Source organism: Diadema setosum, chromosome 18 (assembly GCF_964275005.1).
Source record: "Diadema setosum chromosome 18, eeDiaSeto1, whole genome shotgun sequence".
NCBI classification, from domain to species: domain Eukaryota; kingdom Metazoa; phylum Echinodermata; class Echinoidea; order Diadematoida; family Diadematidae; genus Diadema; species Diadema setosum.
In genome coordinates this window covers 20072754-20098042 of record NC_092702.1, presented here as the reverse complement: position 1 = coordinate 20098042, position 25289 = coordinate 20072754, and the positions used below count along the sequence as shown (strand labels likewise).

General features: G+C 40.3%; 1 protein-coding gene across 1 annotated transcript; it reads right to left on the bottom strand.

The window, feature by feature from the left end:
• Positions 1-634: 634 nt before the first annotated feature.
• On the bottom strand, positions 635-21919 carry LOC140241707 (serine/arginine-rich splicing factor 12-like). Its single transcript, XM_072321451.1, has 6 exons — positions 21849-21919; positions 13885-13989; positions 4030-4133; positions 3311-3494; positions 2985-3062; positions 635-956 (listed from the first exon to the last, which is right to left on the bottom strand). The coding sequence occupies exons 1-6, from the start codon at positions 21917-21919 to the stop codon at positions 893-895; spliced, it is 606 nt and encodes a 201-aa protein (XP_072177552.1). The 3' UTR covers positions 635-892.
• Positions 21920-25289: the final 3370 nt, after the last annotated feature.

Genomic DNA, 25289 nt, shown 5'->3' with positions numbered 1-25289 from the left:
GGTTAAAGTGATTTTGCTATGATTTTATTTTTAATTTCACATGTGTAGCCTAGTTTGCAGTCCTTGAATTAAACAAACACTCATGTATCACCTAAAATCTGATGCGTGTAATCATTCACTTGGATGAGTAAACTGTAAATGCAAACGCAGACTTTTCGTGTGTTTGTTTGTATGTATTTCGAAAAGGTAAAATATGGGAATAGACAAGGTTCCGTGCATTAACAAACATGTTGCCCAAGGGCAAAAACAAATCATGTGTATTATAAGCACATAGTTCTAGCGAGCAGCACATGTACCGCATACCAGCCTGCCTGGCCGGCCAGATAAAATCGTACGCAATGATGGGACGTGGGATGTAACGCTTATGTGCTTGCACACGCAGATGGGGGGCCCCCCATATGCAGTTTTTGCCCCTCAGCAAATTGAGCCATGGCTTGATGACATCATTGGAACCTCGCCATCACGTAGCCAAATTATCTTGCATAAGAGATGGACACGATAACATACCCGTTTCTGTGTATTCATGCTGATAAAGATATGACAATGATGCTGGATGGCGTTACAGCACAACCCATTCTACAATTGTGCATTTGCTTTTGCGATATCATAGTGTAATATTTAGGATGTGTCTGACTGCCAAATAAATCAATAAACAATAGTAATGGTAACAGGCATAACTCACAGAGCATCACTACCTACCATGAAACAACAACTGTTACATGAAACCTACAGCTCTCTGGCCTGCTAGCACATAAATAATGGAGACAATACTGAGGCCATCAACACATTGCTTGCACAGGTGGCTGTGCCCTGTAAGAACTCCCAAGTCTACGATGCAAGATGCTCACGCTTCTGTCGTGGTGCCCGTGGAACCGACCGCGGCTGCTCCAGCCTATCTGCTTCGGCTGCGAGACCTTGATCTGCTCTTGGACCGCGATGGAGAGCGACTGAATGTTCTGTCCATCGGAAAACACAAATGCCATTTTGTTAATCATTAACTAGGTTTCAACAGCTTTATATAACTGTAGTGAAAATGAGAAGCTATTGACAAAGACGTTTTTATGCCTCCGCCAACGAAGTGGCCGGAGGCATTATGTTTTCGGGTCGTCCGTCCGTCCGTACGTCCGTCCGTCCCGTTTTGTTTTTGTCAATATCTCAAGAACCGTGTGGTGGTTTTGCATCAAACTTGGTATGAGGATATATCCTTGGGGGATGATACTTTGTGTGGATTTTAGGGTCACAGGGTCAAAGGTCAAAGGTCACAGGTTATTTTGTGAAAAAAAAATTGAAATTTCATGTTTTTCTCCATATCTCGCAAATGGTTCAAGGTATCTTCATGGAACTTAGTATATATGCTTGTACCGATGGGCAGTGATTATCTAGGGAAGTTGGGGGTCATGGGTCAAAGGTCAGGGGTCAAAGGTCAAGGTCAACTCCTCAAAATATAACTACTTTCCTTATATTTATGCAATGCCTGAAGGATTTTTTTAAAACCTAATGTATGCATGTATAACCCAATATATATTCTGTGGGAAGTTTCTTGCCAAAAGGTCAAAGGTCAAAAGGTCAAAGGTCAAGTGAAAGTGCTAAATTGCACTTTTTCCTCCATATCTCAAAAATAACTCAAGGTATTGTCATGAAACTTACATATTTATGCATGTTCTACCTAACAGTGATTCTCCTTGGAACTGTGGGGTCAAAGGTCAAAGGCCAGGTTCGATAATACTATTTTACCATTTGATACTGAAATTATACTTTTTCTCAATACCTTGAAAATTACTCAATGCATAAACTTGTAAAAGGGTCAAAAGTCAAGTGAAAATCTTCAGTACCCCCAAATACCTGCACTCTGACGTTTTAATCATTCATCCAATTGAACCTAGTTCTAGGAAAGTGAACATTCAGCACATTTGTGGCAAACCTGTCATTTTAATATTTTGCCAATTGTGTGAAACTGTCATCACACATTGTCAAGACATTGTACTATAGACCTATTAGGAGAACCATGTATTATGGCGGAGGCATACACCAGTCGCCGTAGCGACATTTCTAGTTTGTCAATAATTTCTGTGCACATGTCTACACAACAGAAAACAAAAAATGTCCTAAACTTCATACCACATGAGAGCATCTGCTATTGGAATTTTCATATCAGTGTTTGGTATATTTGTGCTTTAAAAGAGCTGTAAGACACACTTTATGGAGTGAAATGTTGCCATACATGCAAGCAATCAATACTATTCTGAAATAAAGTCATGGAGGTTTGGAAGACTGTAGTTGGATTTATTTTGCTTTTGTTTTTTAGGGGGTGGGGAGGAAGAGGGACTTTTGTCTCCCCTTGGGAAGCAATAGTCTTTCTGGCATCAATTGCAGCATCAGCAAACTTTCATACTGTCTTTGCAATCAGATTATTCTGAATGTGTTCATGAAAAAGAAAAAGAAAAAACCTCTTTAAATACTGCACTAGATTTGTCAAAATGCTAAAAGCTGAGACTGGTGAATGTAGCTTTATAGATCAGGCATCATGGAATTGGGATTCCATTTCAGCTGCAAATATGCAAATTGCACTGGTTGTGTCACCTGTGGAGGTAGAGGTGTCATTATTCTATTCAGCTAGGTCACATACAGTAATGCAAGGAACCATGAAAGGTATCACACTGTGATAGAGGGTACAGGTGAGCCCCAATACAGCGAGGTCCTCATGACTGGCAATTTTCTTTCAACGTATCCAAATTGCATTATAGCTTAACAGTAAAGTACATAAACATATACAGATGATAATTTTGGGACCTGAAATCTTACTTTCGTTGTACGTAGCGAGAATTTCATTATAACCGTGTTCATTATAACAGGAGTGCACAGTACATGCTATCACTTTCGAGTGTATTTCAACATAATCTCCCTGAACTTCATTCACCAAGCATGGGTGTCCTGCTGCTTGTGATTATATCAGCTAATGGCGAGCTGGCAAAGAGAAAACTCACCTGCTGCGTGTCCTCATCCTGTCCCGTGACGGCGACCGTGAACGGGAACGGGATCTCGAGTAGGACCTGTGACGTCTCCTGAACATTTAGGCACACATAAAGACAAAAAATATGCCGATTGTAGCTGGTGATAACATCACCATCATTCATCATCATCATCATCGTCATCATCGTCATCATCATCCATCATCCATCATCATCATCACCATCATCATCACCATCATCACCATCATCACAGTCATCACCATCATCACAGTCATCACCATCATCATCGTCATGACTTATATGCAAGGCATATACCATCAATGACGGAACAGTTTCCTCACCTGTCTTTGCTCCTGCTTCGGCTCCTACTCCTCCTGCTCTTCCTCCGGGGGCTGTAGCTTGGAGACCGCCTCCGGCGTGGACTGTATGAAGGGGACCGTCGACGTCGGGGGCTCCTGCTGCGGGAGCGGTAGGAGCGGGAAGACCTGTACGTGCCTCTCTCCTTGCCTCTCATCTGGCTCGGGGCTGTGATGGGCGGGACAGCAAAGGCAACATGAGCTCCATCCATTAGATTGTTTCATCACAAAGGGATGACTTCTATATCTTTTTATCCAATCTTCAGCTACATGCCACACAAAATATACTCCCCTAGAACATCCCCTTATCAGGCAGTCAAGGCTCAGACTGATGCTCCAGAGCTAAGGCTTAGATAACTAAAATTCTTGTAATGCAAACTTGTCTGTAATATTTGTAGACCATGGCAGCAGCTAAAGATGCAACAACCAATTCTTGACTGCAAGCTCAAGTTGTTGCATATATTATGCTATAATCACTAAACTCTTCATACAACAGGTCACCATTACCTGCACTTCATCAGCTTTATTCTACATTTCAAACTTCTACAAATAAGATAACAGTCCTCTCATATCAATACCCTGGAAGTCAAATAATGTTCAATGCTGACAAGATAAATTCATTGGGCTTTCAATTTTACTAAAAAAATTTTTATTTCAAATAAGCTGTGCGTGTGTACTGTAGCACCCTAACTAGAAGGACTTACTCTTCCTGTCTCCTTCAGCGTACTGGATCTCCAGTTCCCTGCCGTAGAAGCGGTAGCGTTCCAGAGCGTACATGGCATCCTCAGCATCCCGGATGTCGTCAAACGTGGCAATCTTTTCTGGTCAAGGAAGTCTTTTTCAATGCATACCTACGTGTTCACCTCCCTGTATTTTACAAATCTGTACCTTTGCACTACCCTCTGAGAATTAGCTTCTCCATTACTGTAACACTGTTGCATTCATACCAATCAATACTGCCTGTGTGACTCTGAAATTCTTTGAGAAACTGTTCTTGATGTAAAATAGGCTCTCAAGTCCCCGTGGAGAAATATTGTTGCTGTGTCTGACCTACTGAGACAGGATCTCGGAATAAATTCAATACATATTCTACCACACACAAATATAGCAGCTATCCAGATATTCAAGGTGATACATCCAATTTCAAATCAAACTTAAATACATTTACATTAACTGTGTTGCCCTTCAACGTCAAACACATGTTAGTAAAACAGATGAATATCTCTTGAAAATGTAACAAAACAGTACAAGTGCAGTTCTGGGAATACCTCACAATTGTAACAAACAAATATACTAGTCAGGTGGTTTCAGGAAGACTTGTTTATGACTGTTTTTAATTCTTTTATATATATATATATATATATATAAATATATATTCTTCTATATTTTTTTAGAGAGTCTTTGCAATGGCATTGCGGTTTTGTAGTCGTCAGATAACTTGAAAGGTAAGGAAATGGGATGCAGAATAGGACTGAAATGTACATAATTAAATTATGTATTGGCCAGTATGATTGACTACTACCTGCCAATATGTAACTACTGTAATCATCACATACCAAAGCATAAGGCATATAATATTCCCAAAATTGTGTCTGTTTGTGATTACATATTCAGTAACAGATAGAGTGAGAGTGAAAAAGGGGTAAAAAAAGAAAGAATAGATCGTGCCCTATGCACATACCTTCCCCATAGGATACTCAATCTTGTTCGGACAACTTGCAACTTCTGCTTTGGGGTGTTACTTGTGTTTCACAACAGTGCGCAAACGTACTTGCACCGTAAAACCAAACTACTGCGCCATAAATGGGTGTGTTGCCTTGATACTGAGTGAACGTAGCCCCAGACCTTCCAATTTTTTTGGTCTACCTTGATTCTCTCATTTGGATGTCATCCCCAAACACGCTAGACTCGAGCCAACAGCTGCACACACGCTTGATCTTTAGGTCTTGGCTTGCCTTGGGCTGGCTTGTGCATCGACTTGACTTGACTTGGGCCTTTAAATTCTTTATTGCAGCTTGCTTGACTTGGTTTGCCCTTGGTATCTACAGCCAAAGCTGTCTTGGTTGTTGAACTACGCCTTGTGAAGCTTGGTAGCTCTTGGTTTAATGCAGCAAGGTAGCTTGTGCCTTGGTAACCCTTCATATCACAGATACAGAGGGTGGACAGATGAAATGGCTTGTAACTTAACATGACATCATACAACATTATAATGAGTTTGCACTGAAAGACATGAACATGTAAGTTGTAAAATAGGTCAAACATGAGGAAAGATAATACTTTGAGTTAAAGATAAAATGGTTTTAAAAAAAAATCACTTGTCACGACACCATGACAACAAGTACAAAGACCTGATGTTTTCCACACATTTTTTTTTCCCACTCAACCTTTTGAATACTTGTTTTTCTTTTGGTCATCCAAACAATGTAGCTCAATATTCCATGGATTTATGCATCTTCGAATTTTGCGACCGATTGGATATTTTCAGAAGAAGAAAAGAAATACTTAAAGTTGGAGTATCCAGTCACCTTTAAAGTACTGTATCATCTATTCTACAATATGCAATAAGGTATTTTCCAAGCTAATCTCTACATCTGTCCACCCCTTCTGAGTACCTAATTTATGGCAGCATCCACAGACATGAGGGCTGCCAAGCACTCGCTCCTTACCAAGGCAGGCTTGACTTGTGTTGCCATGACAACCAAGAACTTGACTTGAGCTTGTAATGGCTTGACTTGTGCTCTAACTGTGACACAGAGCAAAGACAAAAACACAAAATATGTATTAGCTTCACCCGTGTCATACTGTGCAACCAGTCACCTCACTCTCAATTACTGTAGTACTCAGTACTCACCTTTACAACAGTGACAAGCAGTACATTATCTGTACCGATATACTTGTAACACAACTGCTTAATCTGCAGTACATCTTACTGAAGAGGAAAATCATCAAACTACTGATCATACAATGAAATTAGTCGGCAAAGACATATCCCATATGTCATTAAAGGACAAGTCCACCTTCATATACATAAGGATTGAGAGAATGCAGCAATATAAGTAGAACACATCAGTGAAAGTTTGAGGAAAATTGGACAATCCATTCAAAAGTTACGAATATTTTAAGTATCTGCGCAGTCACTGCTGGAAGAGAAGACTACTACAGTATATGATGTCACATGCGTACAACTATATGTGACCGGCGACAACGGTTTCAGGCAAAAGTCGGGAATTTTGAAAATTCATTTTTTTACTGAATTACATTGCCCATTTCCTAAGCTTTGCATTGATATAAAATACTTGTATTCTTCGGCACCATAAGCGGGCATAGAAAGAGAAATAAAATGCACTTTTTAAGTTGTTAGCCTGACAAAATTGCGAGAAAACAGGCTTTGAAGATTCACCTCTTTCTCAAAGACAATGTCCGAGCGGCGATGCGAGGGGAGAATCACCCATCCGTACGATGGTGCCAATCGATGTTAAGCTCCGCCTCTAGCAACCACATCGCCTTCTGATTGGCTCACTGAGAGAGTCAAATTTCCCGGGCACCTTCCTCGGAGCTCAGCGTATGAAGCCGAAAAACAATGCGTTTCGCTCGGGTTTGTTTACAGTACGTCTTTCAAGATGGCGAATACGATAATTGCACGTACAGCTGTATAGTGCACATGTACATGTGTATTTGGTGTACGCATTACGCAATGGCATTCACACGCCTGACCGTGTGCATGTAACAGGAGCGGTGGCAAATCCACACATTTACAAATCGCATTTTCATTGTGGTTGATTTGTCTTTATCATTGGCGACCCTTTTGAAGGGACAAGATTGCTAGTGCTGGCAAGGGTCACGCTTCCTGTTTGTTTTGCTTTTACAAGACATGCATATGTTGCTTTGTTCGGTGGTGCTAATTAAATAAAAACAAACAAACAAACACGACTCGTTAGTTTGGTGCGATCTTGACGTGTAGTATTTGAACATAATTAGTCACATGTGACCGCTCCTTTCCTCTTATCTACCTTCCATTGAGTCAGTCTGCTGTCATAATTTTTACTACATGTACAAGTAGACAAATTTGAGAATATCTAGTTTTCTTTTCACACGGTTATGTCATGCTACATGATTTTTGTTTCACTTCCGTTGTCGAACATTGCGGTAGAATAGTTTGGATAGAAAGCCAAACGAAGAGCACGCACTACAGAGCGAGCGTATAAACCACTATAGCAAGAACAATGAAGCATGTAATCGTGCACGCGTGGACAAAGCATTCCCCAAACGCTGCAACTGGTGTCTCCGAAAGCCGAATTATGTAAATGTATGCGACGCACCAGCCAATCGCATGCGAGACCCTGCGCCGTAGCAACGCTGGGGATATTGGCGCAGCGTTCGAAAGAAGCTCGAAACTGACAAGTGCGATCCAACATAGGGTGCTTAGAATTCCATTTTCGATAGGAAAAACTTTGTCTAATGCTATGAAATTTAGTGTAGATGTAGAAAACATATCAAAGATTCGATTTCTGCAAAAAAACCTAAATCGACAAAAATAATGGTCAAAATCTTTGTACCCCGCCTAGGAGGGAATTTGCTCTTGCGACTTTTGCCTGAAACCGTTGTCGCGGGTCACATATAAGGAAAATAAAAAGAGAATTTCACAAAACTTTACTTTTTGAATAAAGTGCGCAGTTCTTCAACTTGCTACTGACGTATGTTAAGGGTAATATTATTCCCCCTGCCTTCTGAAAGAGAGAAGTTGAGTGTTCTTTTGTTATGGGAGAAAAATGGAAATATATCAAATTTTCTTTATTCTTTCTTTATATCGTTGTACTCATGTGACATCACAAGCTATAGTAGTCTTTTCATCCAGCCGTGACTGAGCAGAAACTTCAAAAATTCATAACTTTTTAACAGATTGTACGATTTTGCTCAAACTATCACTGTTGTGTTCTACTAACATTGCTGCATTCACTCAACCCACATGTCTATGAAGGTGAACTTGTCCTTTAAGAACCTATTCAGGAGAGATCTTTTTTTTTTTTTTGTACACATGAATAAAGGAAACAATAGGCAGTGACCTATGTCTTCACCAAATCCTTACAAAGCTGATGAAGAAACAGGGTACTACTACATTGCTGTCAAGTTTTGAGTACCAATGACAGCTAAAACTGGGGTAGGGCAGCCAGAGGGCCAACTTCAGGGCAAAATGGAAAGTTCAAAGTCGGTTAGTATCTCACCAAAGTTCACAACTTTGAGGAAATGGAACAAAACGTGCAATAAACACACATTTGTGAATGCAGCCGGAGGATGACCGAACATTTTTAATGACCCATAATTAGTGTATTATGCACAGATCCACATATATGGAAAATGAATGTTGATGAGCTAAAGCATGGTGCCGTGTGCATTTTAAAAGCAAAGCATAAAAATGAAATGGAAGTGTAATAGTTTAAAGAAAAGAATGTGGAGTTTTCCTATCTTATCATAGCAGTTGTCTATTCCCCTTATATGACACCCCCCCCCCAAAAAAAAAGAAGAAATTGAAACAAAATCTATCAAAAAGCTATTCAACAATTACACTACATAATGTCTTTGAACAAGTTGTAAGTTAGTGGACCTACCATACAAATTGACAAATTCCTCAAGTGAACAAACACAATGAAAACGCAAATGACAAATAAAATTAGAGAAGCCAATGCAACACGCAGAGAAACTTTTACTAGTAGGTGATGTACCCCCCCCCCCCTTTACCCAAATCTTGAACACATCAAACCAAACACTTGTACAAGACGACTCAACTGGAAACAGAAAATAATAAGTTGTAAACAGTAAAATCTTCACATCAGACATGCAAGCGGACAGACCAACAATTTCTCAAGGCACTCATCATATATTTGTCTCTCGTGCATATCACCGACAACTTGGAATCCAAAACTTTGAATTCACAAAAGTTGCATAAGGGCCAAGGATATTCTTTTAAATACACAAAAAGGGGCCATTCCCATAACATTTGCTATTTTTGACACCCCCTCCACAATGTTTTCTAGGTCTCTGTTTCTTATAAAGATAACCTTAGATATCATTGTGACTGTTCATATCCAATTTGAATACTGTGTTGCCAAAAAAAATAAAAATAAACAAAGAAGGATTACATCAGTGCAATGGTTACATTATGGAATTTATATGTAATCAGCAATTCAAAGATGTATTGCCCAATATCTGAAAATCATTCAGGCTTGTTCAAGAAAGAAGTTTTGCAATCCTATTACTGAATCTAATGGTCCTAGAAAAACCGACAAGGCAAAATTATGTGCCAGTCTAATTGTTTGAAGGTAATGATTTCATAATGAATATGATGCTAAACTATGGTACCCTGGTGTCAAAACAATCAATGATTTGCAGAAGAGTAAAAACATGAACGGCAATTTATGCAAAGAAACAATCACTGCCATTTCAGCATACTGTAGCATCCTCATCTCCAGAATTGTATGTAAATTTTATGACAAAGTGAAATGTTTTTGATGGAATTGAAATAAAAGAAGGAAAGGAAACACAAGAGGTTGTGTTTCTAACAGAAATCTGTATGATTCAGTCACAGTAAAGCAGCCAATTTGAATAAACACCTACAGAACCATTACACTACTTTGTGGCCCGTTCCCATTGTTGTGTGATCTGCTATGCACACCATGATTGGGCCATCTTAACAAGACAAGTGCCATAATGTGTCTCGCAAATACGCCCATTCGCATACAAAAAATTGTACGCGAATGGGATATAACAGATTAAAAACTAGAAATGTCGCTTTGGCGACTGGTATGCCTCCGCCATAATGCATGATTTTCCCAATAGGTCTAGATAGTACATGTGGACAATGTGTGATTACATTTTCACAAAATTGGCAAAATATTGAAATGACAAGTTTGTCACAAATGTGTTGAATGTTCACCTTCTTTGACCTAGGTTTAACTGGATGAATAGGAGAGCATGTATCTAGGGATTTAAGGACTTTAACTCGACATTGACCCATTCATACATTTAGGCATTGAGTAATTTTCAAGGTACAGGTGTGGAGAAAAAGTACAATTTCTGAATTGAATAGTAAATTGTTACCATTTTCATCTGGCCCTTGACCCTAAAATTCATAAGATAATCACTTTCAAGCAGAACACGCATAATATGTACTAAGTTTCAAGATAACCTGAGCCACTTCCGAGATATGGAGGAAAAAGTTAGTTCAGCACTTTCACTTGATCTTTGACCTTTTGACCTTTGAGGCAAAAAAAGAAGGAAAAAAAACTTTCCAGAGAATTTCTATTAGGTTACACATGTATGCATACACCAAGTGTAAAAAAAAATAACCCTGCTGGCATTGCATGATAGGAGGGAAATAGTAAAATTTTGAAGTGTTGCACTTGACCTTTGACCCCTGACCTTTGACCCCATGAACCCTACATTCTCTAGATAATCACTTCCAGTCAGTATATGTATACACTATGTTCCATGAAGATACCTTGAACAATTTTCCAAGGTATGGAGAAAATAAAAAGAAGTTTTAATATTTTTACTTGACCTTTTGACCTTTGACCTTTGACCTCATGACCCAAACTTTCACCAGAGAATCTTAATTGGGTAATACATGTATACACTAAGTTTCAAGAAAATATCTTCAGGAATTCAATAGATATGGCGGAAATAGTGAAATTTTATGTATTTGACCTTGACCTTTTGACCTTTGACCTTGAGCATGTGCACCAAAAGTTGATAGGCACAACTTCACCCCCAATACACATACATGCCAAGTTTCATTAGGATACCTCAACAGGTTTTGATAGTTACCTTGTCCACAAAATTCATTACGGACGGACGGAAGGACGGACGGACGGACAACCCGAAAACATAATGCTTCCGGCACCACTTCGTGGCGGAGGCATAAAAACAGAAAACAGATAAAAAGATATATAAAAGGGTAAAAATTTATGGCAAAAAAGAAATGTGCCATAAAAACTTAACATTGGGCCCTTAAAGTTTGTTGACCCCTGCCTGTGACCTTTGACCTTGTGGTGACCATTCACTCCCCAAGGGACATCTACCATCCAAGTTTGGTCACAAATGGACCCATGGATCAAAAGTTATGACCCATAGTAGAAACGCCCCATAAAAACTTAACATTGGGCTCTAAAAGTTTGTTGGCCCATGCTTGTGACCATTGACCTTGTGGTGACCATCCACTCCCCAAGGGACATCTACCATCCAAGTTTAGTCATAAACGGACCTATGGATCAAAAGTTATGACCCATAATAGAAATGCGCCATAAAAACTTAAAGGAGACCTCCGGAAGATTTTCAGATGTTTACATTTGAACAACTATAAATTAGTTCTACTGAGGACAGAGTTTCAGAATACATGATAATTTCGATGAAGAATAAGAATATTTTCAAAATTTAGAACAAATTGGAATGAACAAGGATGATGACATGGTAGAGTCACCATAAGAATGCATGAGTTGGGGCTCAAGGAAGCAGAACAAAAGAAGAAGGCATGCATAGACTATACACGTGTGAACTCGCAAACAAGCGGTATTGTAATGGAATTACACTGCTACATTTCTGAAATATGTGAACCTCCTATGTCATCATCCTTGTTCAGTGTAATTTGTGTAAAGTTTTTCAAAGTATTGTTTCTCCGCTCCAGAACCACAATAAATTCAACAAATCAATATGTTGAGTTGTCGATTTATGTACTACATGATGTGAAATTATGAAAATCGTCTGGAATGCTCCTTTAACATTGGGCCCTAAAGTTCATTGACCCCTGCCTGTGAGCTTTGACCTCGAGGTGACCTTCATATATGGTAAAATGTGAAACTTTGTATGACCCCTCTTCCCTCGAAGTTTGATTGCAATTGAAGCTCAGAGTAAAGAGTTATTGAAGTTTTTGTAGCGTTACGGACAGACGATGGACAGACGGACGACAGACGGACGGACAGATGCCGCAGGCGATCTCTTGTACCCCGTTTATACTAAGGAAAAAGGGGGTTCTGAAACCCCCTGTAGCCGCTTCGAGCAGGCTTTCAGCTCAGTATAAACAGACAGAATTCAGAAAAGGCGATCCGGTCGGGTCTGGTCGCGTCGGGTTCTGAAACCTCCTATGGGGGGAGGTTTCAGAACCCGCTATAGCAGGCTCGAGGAGGTTCGACTGCAGTATAAACGCAAAGGGGGTTCGAGAAGCCGCTTTTTGGCCGACCCGGAGGTAATTGTTGAAGGTCATCACCTGCTTACATAAACAACCCAGCCATCTCGACCAATCCCCGCTGCAGAAAGCCTTTCAACTGGCACACTGTCACTCAAAAGCCCACGCCATAAATCAGAGGGGAGGAGAAGGTTGAGCCTGCTAGGGCCTGCTAGGGTCTGCTTTTGGCGAGCAGTATAAACAGACAAGAGGCTGCTTTTTCAGAGTGGGTTTTCGAACCTCCTCGAGCAGGCTCTGAAACCCGCTAGCAGTATAAACGGGGTATTAGTCTCCCCGCACCTCCGGTGGGCTCGACAAACATAGCTGATCATGTTAGTTTTGTTTATTTGTATCACAATTTGCACAATTGAAATCATGGTCTGCATTGTGGAGTAATCATGGTGATCTTATCAGATCTTATCAGATCTTGAGGTCAGTTGTGGCAGTCGCATTGATTGTGGACAATTTTTGAACCATTCAAAACTTTTCTACGATCAATGCGATTGTCATTTAAACTGACCTCAAAATCTGATACCATCAACATGATTATTCTACAATTCAGACTACAAATTGAACAGTAGTGCAGATTGTGATAGACATAAATGAAAATTCCACAATCAACTAATGGCCAATCGCGTCGTGTGCAACATATCGCTTGACAGTGGGAGTAGGCCTTTTCCAATTTCACACAACTGCAATAAACCATGACAGGCATTTAAAAGGCTGAAAGAACCAGCATGCAGAGATAACATTTTGACATCACTAAATGCTAGCAGTTCACATAAATTCTTCATCTCTTGGCAGCAGCAATTACCATCCACTCATTTTTAGGAGCTATTGTTATACACTACATTTTGCATGACGACTTCCATCTTGTTTCTCAATGCTCCCCTGTCTTTGTGTACATTCGTCCATTAAGTGCACCATTTTATAATTCACTATTTCTCATTTTAATCATGGATTTGCCAAAGGAGGATGCTGCACTAAAACCAGGTGTAATAACTACAAAGGGATGCAAGCATTACCAGCTCACTATCTTACAAAGGTAGGGAACCGTGCAACTACTGCTCTTTTAAAGTACCACGGAATATACTTGGTACAGTAGTAGCAGGCAACCTTTTCTCTAACATTGTAGTGCTGCCTCTGAAGGTCAAAGAGATGCTACATGTTGGAAAAGGTTTCAATACCTTGCTGCCTACACAAGGAGGCTGTTTTTGTTTTTGTTTAATCTTCAAGACACAGTCACTAAAATAAACTTTCCTTTTTTCCCTTTTTTTTTCGGGGGGGGGGGGGGGGGGGGAGTTCTCTAACACAGCATCTCACCAAGTAGAGATATCAAGGATATTGAATATAGGCAAACCCTCGAGGCTGCCTGGTATAGTAATCCAGAGGGATGTAGACGTCACTAATGGGACCATACTTCCCGAACAGCTGGCGCAGTTCCTCTGTTCTGATTCATCAAGGCAAAGAAAAAGGGGGGAAAGATTCAAGCTCCCGCAACCATGAGCATTTATAAGCAATGAAGAGAATGGAGAGAGTGTAAATGTACATGTTCATGCAATGCAAAACTTTGCCAACATTCAATTAAAGAAGTTGGCTCGGCACATGAAAGGAAATTGTATATCTGCTCTGAATTCTGCAACATATCAAGGAGATAATCAGATAAAACATACACATATAAGTTATGATGATGACAACAGACAGAAATACCGGTAGTTTCAATTCATTTTTTACACATGTATCCACAAAAAATCAGAAAACATTTCAAGTGTCTTTAATACAAAATAAGAAATTCTATTTGCCGATAAAGTGAGGTAAAAGCAACAGGGCAGAGAGGATTCATGCAAAACAAACATGGTATTATTTGAATGTAAACTAGGATGGTCACATGGGAATCTCCAAACAGCTGTCATAATCACAAGACAGTGTTGTCACTGGCATATTGCTACATTTTGCCACAAGAAATATCCCTAATTACCAGTAAAACAAGAAATGTCCCTGTGTATTTTAATTTAGCGAATTTTGCCAGAGCCAAGATTCGCAAAATTAAAATGCATGCAAAAGTTCTTGTTTACACTAAAGCACAGAACGCCAGTGGCAATTCGCAACAATTTTATGCCACAAAAAAGGCTGTCGGCTGCAATGATTTATGAAACTGAAAAGCGATTCTCACAATCTAATGGCACATGAGAGACCATCATTACAGCACAGAAATAAGAACATTGTTAATGATCAGCTGTAATTTTTTTTTGTTTTTTTTTTTAATGTGTGTGTGTGTGTGCTGAGATGATTAACAAAAAAAAAAAAAAAAGGAAAAAGGTGTAAGTGCACTGTATTAAAATAGAACATTATACTGAAAACACAGAAGTTTTCACGGTACATGAATTTCTGTGAATTTTGTGCTGCTTTTGGCTAGTGTGAATTCAAAAACCCGCGAAAATATCTTCACAATTTTCTCTGCACATCGTGAATGGGTTGACAATTACGCAGCGCAATGTTTTTGAGCCGCTCAGCACAAAAAATTAATCATGCGAAAGTAATGACGTTTACAGTATCTGGTTGATGTGCTAACTTGGTCTAAGGGCATTTGTCCTAGATCAGATTTACATCCTAAATATCCACATCCATGCTCTTATCTGCATAAAAAAAAAAAAAATGACACCTGACATACAAATGTAACAATCCTCTTTGATTTCTAATATCTTATGTTTATTCGACTCAACTTATCTAATTGTACAAATGGGCCAGAAACTTGCACTACTGGTACATGACTAAACCCTGCGCAAAAGAAAATTCATCTCAGTAAAGAGTTGTTTGTTTTTTATTTGTTTTTAAGACATACAATGTATGGCAATATCAAAGCAAATGAAACAAGCACTAACCTTTTGTAATACAAACATATTTTTGAAATCTAAAAGACTGTTTTTCTGTGTATTCTGGAACATGTTACTTGACAAGTTATTTATTCATTATTTATGGGCTGAATGCAAACTTACACCATGTTTCTGCTAAGACCTATATAATACACACGACTTCTTACATTATGTTTAGCTCACCTCGGCCCTCGGCCTAGAAATTTTCTGGGTTTTAATTGGCAATTAAAATGTAACTTGTAAATGAATAAAATCAATCACAACACTACAATAGTTACGTTCAGACAGGAGCCCTTAACCTCGAAGTTAGGAAACTTCGAGGTTAGAGCTTGTAGTTAGGGACCGTGAAGACGCACTCGTAGTTAGCAAACCTCGAGGTTTGCTCGATGTTTCTAGCCACGAGAAATCTTATGGTTAGCGCTCTAACCACAAGCCGCGGGGGGTCCCCACTCGTAGTTAAGCACCGTGTGGACACAAAAAACAACGAACTCGAAGTTAAGAGTGACCTCGCCGTAAACTCCAGCCCCCATAATTTCCCTCTGCTTCCGGGTCAACCTCCCAAACGTACACCACAAATACACTACACGTGAAAAACCTATAATGACGCACGACACAACAACATCATCTTTTCTTCCCATGCGCTTGATCTCTGAAACTGAACACGTCGAACTCGCTACTGTATTCTATATTTTTCTCCGACGCTAAAGAAATGTTTTCGACGAATATCTTCATAAAGCCATAAAGTCATCAGTGCAGTGCTATCTCTGCATACCATGACAATGAAAAAGAGTACCTGTAAGCGAGTCTGACAGGGTTGGACTAAAGAATAAATAGACGCCTTGTTAGCAGTGTGGGCTGGAACTTCCGGTTTTGTGGTTTTAACATCGAGTGGGACCCACTCGTAGTTACGGGGGGGGGCAGAAGCTTGACCTCGAGGTTTCGTAACCTCGAGGTTAAGATTCGTCGTGTGGACACACGTCGTAGTTAGGGGGCAAGAGCTAAACCTCGAGGTTTCCTAACCTCGAGGTTAGGGCCTGCCGTCTGAACGTAACTAATAGTGGTATAAGACAGGACTGGGCCCTGAGAAGATCGCATATCTATTACCGGACGAGCAGAAAATGTTACCTAGTTTGCACGTACATGATGCAGCTAGCTACACTGTGGCTGTAGCTAAATATACATGTAGCTAAACGTGTGCATATCAAAGTGCATGCAAATTCTTTTTTCTATAAAAGCCATTTATATCTCAGCCACTTTTGCCCAGTAGCGCAATACTTTAGATACTGTACGTATATCACAGCAATATCAACATGTAATAAGTACCAATATACATTGTATAATTTACCTGTACCATTATGGGCATGATATGCATGTATGGTACATATGTGCCACACCAACTCTCATTATCTCATTATCTGAAGTACTATAGGATTTTCTAGGAATAAACCAAAATATGGGGTAGGAAGGAAACAGACAGATGTTTTTGATGAGACTTGAAAAGCAAGGAGGAAAGACAATGAGTAAATGATGTGGAAACCACTGATATTGTGAGAAAATAGAGTTGTCTAAAATGTATGAAAAATGAGGTTATTTTGATGGTGATATTGACAAGGCTGTTATCCACCTACTCAGCTTGGGTCGTGGATTCAGTCACAAATATGTGTGACAGGATGGCAATCATGCACTTTAGGGACCTACCATGCATGTTATCGGTACCCCAGTCCTCGCCGGCCAAGGTGGTATATCCTATGAACCACCATGCACGGAGCAGATGGTAAGCTTTTGTTGTTGCAGGGAACGCCAGTTGACAAGTAATTTGCTGCAGTCTTTTCAATACTCGAGTACTTGCCTATATATCCGTTCACATGATTGCATGTACAGCTACACATGTAGCCATTTACAAAACAGTGACAATTATCTAAGCTACAAATTAGTACAATCGTTATCTCGTGTAAGAAAGCACTACAATGTATGTATAGAAATCTCCTCCTGTGCGTGCGCAAGCTCGCTCTGAAAATCCCGCACCTTGTATGGCTTGCGCGCTGTCTACACTAGATGCCGCAGGACGCGCGCTTGTACGAAAGGTGCGCACTTGTATGAAAGGCACCCAAAGGCTAGTGGATGGCAGAATTCACAAAGAAAGTGAACCTGTACGTAATACCTACACAGTGATGAGTTTCCTGACAAATTCAAATACCCACCTACTCTGTCATGTGGAAATGTCATGTGGAAAAGTAATTTGGAATATAACCTACGCACATGAGCAGGTTAGTTCTGATTTTATTTTTCTCTTTGCGAATATTTGTAAAATGATGTCAGACTTCAGTTCATGGGGGTGATTCATGCATAGAGAGGTGAGAGCTGCAGAAAAAAAGCACCCAAAATATCAAGGCAGATCAGGTCAATAAGGTGCAGCAACCCTGCATTGAGCGAACCTGTTGGTGCAGAGCCCTGTGTTTCAGTGGGTCGCTGCACACTAGTTGATCAAAACTCACCATTTGTCAAAAAGCACAGACAATTTTTTTTTTTCATCATGGAAGGTGGACATGTGTGTGCAAAAAAAGAAATCACTGTGCCAACTTGCATTAATTTTTATGTGAAATGGATGAAAGGTGAACAGGGGGCCTCATGAGCATCTCATGAGCATGGCCAGGGTGCTCATATAAGGATGAGGGATCCTTATGAACAGGAGCCCCCTCACGAGCTGGTTTCCTGACTAGCTCCTGGACGGCTAAGTGCACTTTCGCACTTCTTCGTCAATTGATCTCCAAACATGCACAAATTCACTCTAAAAATCCAGCAACCATGAAAATTTGCATGATCGTAGCTATTTTGTTTCCTCTGTGATAACTACGTTGCACAGGAGCAGACGACGCAGTACGATGAAAACATGTTCGCGGCACAGCAGCAAGTGCAGCAATTCTCGCTATCGCCAATGACGTAAAAAGTACCCGGATGTGGCTTTTTCGTCAAGATTTAGTGCACTTCGTAGCAAGGGCACTTCCGGCGCGGGGCATAATTTGTTACAGCGCTAGCATGCGCGTACGTGTACCTTACCTATAGCACCGCGCCGACCACGGATACACACCGCCCGAGCCATGCCAGCGATGCGAGTGGCCAGGCCTGTCATACTCGTAAGCTCCCGCATGCATTGCCCTAGGCCAGCTGGCCTATGCATAATATAGTATGCATGCACCGCTGCACGTCGAAGCTAACACATACCGGTACAGCGTACTGCTTGATCATGCGATCGATGTGCACATCACATCTCTGCATACGCTGAAAATATGCTGGAAAATATTCACCCACCTGGATATCGTCATGGAATGCCCATCTTTTTTTTTTTATTTGTTCTCTGTCGAAACGTCGTGAACACAATCGGGAATGAAGCGTGATCTCAAACTTATTTATCCTGTCTCCGAAGCAACTTCTTCCAAGTAAGTACGTAGGCACTATATAACCGTTAGGTCTACTACCACCTACTACACTATAGTGTAGGTCAGTGCCTACAACCACTACCAGTAAGTCGCGCGCGCACGTACTGCGCTGTGGAGTCACCCGCAAACTTCACCCACACGGCCACGTCACGTCTCGCATGCCAGTGAGGGTCCTATTTCTGTAGATTTTTTTCATTTATTCTCGTGCGAACAACACATGGCAGCTTCGCAGCAACAACCAATAGTCATATTAACAGCAATTTCTTAAGAATGGAGAAATTTCAAATCATATTAAAGCTGTAATTCAAGTCGAGAAAACAGGAAGTACACGTAGAATACAGTCGGTTGTGTGTGTAAATAGCATAAGTCACGTATCACACGCGTACGAACGGAAGTGACTTTGCTACCGGACTATCCCATAATGCACCGTAAATGACGCTTAAATCAACATCCGGGTACTTTTTACGTCATTGGCGATAGCGAGAACTGAACTGAATATGTAGTGATCTCAAGCGATCAGAGCCAAGTTTTTCTATGGTAACTTTAAATAGGTAAATTTTCTTCCGCCTTTCCCTCAGCTTGTACTGAGTCGTAGTAGTGATTGAGGTTTGGGGTTGTTGTTCGTGTTGTGTGTGTGTGTGAGTCTGCATGTGTGTGTGTGTGTGAATGAAAGAAGATTGTGAAAAATGTGGCTATAAAACAAGGATGGATGAACTTAAAGAGAAAGATAGGAAAAGGGGTAACAGGAAATGAATAAAAAGATTTTTTTTTAAAAACCTTGAAAAAAATTAAGCAAAAGGTTTAAATAAAAAAAAATACACTTAAAATAAAAGATAATGGAAGGAAAGAAAGAAGACAAACTTGCATTACAAAGGAAAGGGAGAGATAAACAAAGAAAAAGATAAAGATTGAAAACAGCACTTGGCAGAATTAGAATGAGAGATGAATCAAAACTGGATGAAAGCAAAAATGAATAGGAAGAAAGAAAGAATCACTTATCACAAGCCAGCAAATTCTACTGTCACAACACACGCATATCACGCATATCACATCGTTTCACATACTGGCACACTCGTTTACCACAGGAAAGTGCCTGAGTCATCTCCAAAAATCCATCTACAATCCCAAATTTTGCCATCAAAAACGCAGAATCGCCGTAAGTTTTCCAAGCAGGCGCAAATAGGTCCTGTGTAAAGAATCGGGGTCGCCGAAAAAGCGCTAAAAATTGAAAAATTACGCCATACTGTTGTGAGATTTTTCGCTTATCGCAAGCACAGAGTGTGATGATATCCTCAAAACCACATAAGAAAAACAAAATCTCTGTACGTGCCGATGCAGTGAAGGGCATTTTTTTGCTGAATATTTTTAGTTTCACGCTGTTCAATAATCTTGTGCAGCAAAGTGATACAAGCAGATCTGTCTCTAACTCTAAACAGTGGGCTGACCATACATGTACATCGACTACATGTCCCAACGTCAGACAAGATTTTAAAGAAGCCCACCGCACTCCACACACTGAAGAGACTGATTACCCATAATAATTAATAGCAATGTCCCACTCGGTCTTTTGCTGGCATGGGGTTGCTTGGCATTCCATTTAGAGGCCCCTAAAGTGCATTATTGCCATCACTAATTCATGGTCGTGGTCGTGAGTCTCACAATGTGTGTGTATCGTGCGTGCCTTGTTCATAGGTCCTAATACTAGATTGTCTAGTAGAAAAATGGGTTAAGATTTACTACCCACTGCAGTGATTCCTTGCATAAACAACTAGTATGCAACTTGGCCTTGAGAGTTTCTTGTTAAAACTATGCCTATGGGCAGAGGTGACTCCAGAAGAACTAGACCTATTCACTGAGGGGCGCAGCCCCTAAGTGAATAGCTCTTTTGGAGGTGCCGAGGCTATGCCATAGTTTTAACAAGAAACTCGAAATTAGGCAAAGTAAGTATATTTGTTTTATATTTTGGATCAAAAATTTAAAAAAAAAGAAGGAAAATGAGGGAAACGCAAAGCCAGAAGTCGTAAACGTAAACGTGGGTGCGATGTTTTGAGGGGATCCCACACTAGCAGCGTACAATGTAGAACTGCTTTGTGATGTTGTTAAAAATGTTACATTTTGACAAGCGCGACGCGATGCACAGTGTCAAGCAATTCGCGCAATGTCAAAATTGGATTATGAAGTCACAATCGCTTTAGATCTAGACGTCTATTAGGAATTGGTACATTTTCGGAGTGACTGTACGAGCAGTGCGCATGGAAATTGATACATTTTCAAAGTGACGGTACGAGCAGTGCGCAATGTCAAAATTGCTTTGGCACCTTTGTGGCATCACAATTGTTTTGTTAGAAATTGTTGCATTTCATAGACTGATGGTTCAAAGCTGCGCACAATTTCAGAATTGCTTTGTGACATCATTTTGCAAATAAAATTAGTAGAAAGTCTAAGCATTGCTAACGTTATGTTACGTTGTCTAGACACTGGTTCTTAAACCGTTAACGGCGTTGCCGTTAGGGCCTAACAATGTTAACAGAGATCGTCACAGAAGTGACGTCATTTTGCAAATTTACAATAGGGGCCTAACATCCAATAGGTCGTACTTTATCGTGTTTATGGACTGTCAGCTTTCTGAAATAGCTGAAAATACCTTTAATCACGTGAAGCTCTTTCAACCAATCATCAGAGGATAAATTTTTGATCCAAAATATAATAGTTAAAATTTATAACAGTTAAAATTTACGTTAGGCCTAACGTTAAACATGCATAGAACGCCCCCCCCCCCCCCCACGGTACACATGGGCACACATGGAGATACACTGTAATTTGCAGATGCAGTCACATTCAGCTTCAACTTAGCCAGAACACTAACAAGGCCTACATCAACCAAAAATTAATTTCAATTACACCGGTAAACGATGACTATAAATCGTAAGATGAACACAAAATATGGCTAGCCCAAAATATACTCTCAGATCTAAATGTGATAGAAGTATTTTACGCACCTCACGCCATCCGGCAAATTCCGGATGTAAAGCGACGTATTTGGCGGGCGACTACCGTAACGAGAAGACATCTTGGATTTTAACGCGTGGATTAGGCACGCACGTACGTCCGTACGTACATCTTGTACTGAGTATACTGTACTGTACTAGCTAGCTAGCTGCAGGCGAAGGCGTACGCGTACGCACGTGTTTTTATTGTACAGTACAAAACAAGACTCTACTGGTACAGTATGCATACAGGTAAACCACTGTCTTTGGACTGAGCAAGGAGGTACAATAGTACATGTACTAGGCGAGCGTGAGAGTACGTGTAGTGCACAGAACTCTGTGGTGCAGTGGCTGGCCGGCCGGCTATGATAGCCAGTTGCGGCCGGCCACACGATCTCGAACGTGGTTTGCGGCAGGGAGATGATCACCTCCCTGGAGCTGTTTGCGGCGGGATAACCAATAACTCGTACATAGTATATCTGTTACAGATCGAGCGTATAAACTTGCGATCAATCGCAAAGGTTTTTTGTGTTGTTTTTTTTTATCAGAACAAATTAAAATCAATTAAACATTTACAATAATCATTAAATTATTATAAATCGCACAAAGACAAAATGGTTACACAGAATGAATATAGAATGGTAGGTACATCAGCAAAAATATAATACCCTTAATTAACATCCCCCATCCCCCCACGCCCCACCCATTTTTTTATTTTGTTTTTATTAGAACAAATTAAAATCAATTACAACATTTACAACAATCATTTAAATGATTACAAATCGCACAAAGACAAAATGGTTACACAGAAAAGAATGGTACAATCAATCGCAAAGTTGTTAATGAAACGCAATTTGCAATTGATCGCAACTTATGCTCAATCTTTTTATGAAACAGCTTAAAAGCCCCAGATCCTGAGATTAAGCGTGGCAATCACGCTGATTGTATACAGAAAATTTTGGACGGCTCATGATTACTAACGTGCTGTTCTATAGCTATGCATATATAATCTAATAGTGTGCTAGTGTTATGGTGAGCTGTTTTCTTTCACAAAACTCACTGATAATATGATATTTTATTTTTTACCCTCTAATAGAATTGGATTGATTTGAATGGGATGCATGCTTGTAAGTTTCATTGTCCATTAGTGTGCTCTTATTTTCTGTTAAAAAAAAAAGATTCATTTCATTATTATGTTTCTGTTCGAGATGCCATGAATGAACAATGACTGATAATAATCATGTCATTCAGGCAACCTGTAAAATAATATGTACTATGCTAGCACATCCTGATTAATCCTTCTTTTCGTATGTTTTTATTGAATCGAGCAATTAAAGGACGACGTATAAAGCGTGCTCTTCCTTTTCAATCGTGAACAGAATGAACTATATGTTATGCAACACCTCAAAGCCAAGTAGGGTCCTATATGGCTTTAAACAACCATGCGTATATGGTTAATAAAGACTTGACATGTTTGTGTAAGTAACATGCGCGAGCTGCTTTCAAAAGTTTCCATAGCAAACAATGCTTGATCAGGGAGGTGGAAGAAAGATGGAGATGGCACTCTGAGAGCTTCCCTCAGAAAAAAAATCAAGTGGTCTTACACCGATTAACTTCTTGAAATCCAACCCTCATTCTGTGATAAATATGTCAAAATCTGGCCTTATCGGTCCACCCATCACCCTCCGGCGCACTAGAGTGACGCAACATGATCTCCTTTCCAGGCCTTCCATAAACACACGCTCGTAAAAATCGGGCTTTGAAGCGATGCGTGGCACCGACAATATGACGTCATATTCAAAATTTTGGCAGTCTATTACATTCAGTGAAAGACGTCCCCCTTCGAAAGCTACAACTTATGGCTCAAGAATTGGGTAGCGTAGTATGTCTATACCTTTCGCTGGTTCAGCAGACTGTGCTGAGGAGATTGCCGTTTGAACCAGCGAAATCGGTACACAAACAACGGAGTTACTGAGCAGTAAGTTTTGTGCGCTAGAGATGTCATCATATTGTTTCTGTATCGATTATGAGAAATCCCGCACATTTCCGCAATTTTTTTATAGTTAGAGAGGTAGGGCTGACCTTGATCTTCAAAATGATATAAGTTACATGAGCGTGTTCGGGCGTGTTTTCAAACAGTTCGAGTGTAAAAGTAGTGCTTCATAGAGACCGAAGCGGTTTTTTTTTCGTCTGCACCCGACCGAGCTGGGGCTTTTCAGCGTACTCGTCGGGTTGTTGTAGGGCCGCCGCGTAGGCGTCGGGACAGCGTTCGTTGCCGTTGTTTCGGTGAATTTCAGTTACTAGTAAATACATATTGGAATGGAAAGTTGAGTGTTAAAAAGTGTAAATTAGACATATCAGCCTTGATTATAATAATTTTCCGTAGAGAATTAAAGATGATATCTATAAAAGCCTAGATGTATGATGCTGTAAGTATATTTTAGGGGGAAAAACAGAGCTTAGTATACAGTGTTTCGCCTCACTCTCCCTCGATCATTCATCGGTAAATACCGGTAATCGGCTTGACTCTACCCCATGCTAACGTTACAAAAAATTGAATTAAAAAGTAGCAGAGTACACCTCTGGAGCTAGTAGAATCTAACGTTTAACAGTGGTTAGATTCTAGTTTGTGAAATACTAGAGTCTACTAGCTAGGACTATTAGGTATGCTTTTGCTAGGCAGCGTACCTGAGGTGACGCTGCGCTAAACAGTGTCCTGAGCCTTGCCCTTGCCTTGGCCTCCAATTTCCAAAAGCCAAGGCCCAACTAACTTTCTGAGTTTCAGTTTCAATTGCAAATCAAATTTCGTTAAGTTGCTGTGTCAATGTGATTTTGAATTTGCTAAAAGCAATTCCTCCTCAACAAACTCGTCTCCGTCGAAATCACGATCGCCAGAACCACCACCACTGCTTACACCACTGCTTTACAGAATACACTCTATAGAGTTCTGTGCTTACACCGTAGGACGCCATTTTATTCCCCGACCACAATGCATTTCGCGTCGTGAGTTTCCGCCACAAGATTTACGACTTGCAGTGCGCCGAGCGTGAGTAATGGGATTACGGGAGGGGGAAAAAAACGCTGTCGGGGCCACGCATGACTTCAAAGGAAACTCAGAAGAGCACACTCCATCTTTCTTCCACCTCCCTGGTATAATACAACTTTGTGTGATAGCTTTTGTTTCACATGTCCATGCATGCTGAAAAAAAAGAAAGAAAAAAAAAAACGTCTGACAACAACATAGCACTCTACTCCGTGCTAACTAAATACGCAAGACTCCTGCTCCATCCCCACCCCCCCCCCAACAAAAAAAAAAATGAAAACATGCACACACGGTCATATAACACACGAATGTCTACTGAAGGCCTTTTAAAAGTGCATGGGTTAATCGTTTTCATTTATCGAAGCCCATCCTGGACTATGAAGAAAGACAAAACAAAATAAAAATAAAAA

Bases quoted from the DNA above. Each gene is read 5' to 3' on its own strand.
- LOC140241707 (XM_072321451.1), bottom strand. From the start codon at position 21,919: ATGTCTTCTCGTTACGGTAGTCGCCCGCCAAATACGTCGCTTTACATC. The intron at 4,134-13,884 runs ATATCCTTGATA...AAAGATTGCCAC, and splicing joins CGAGGGTTTGCCTATATTCA to GTTTGACGACATCCGGGATG. The intron at 3,063-3,310 runs GTGAGGAAACTG...CTAAATGTTCAG, and splicing joins CGAAGCAGGAGCAAAGACAG to GAGACGTCACAGGTCCTACT.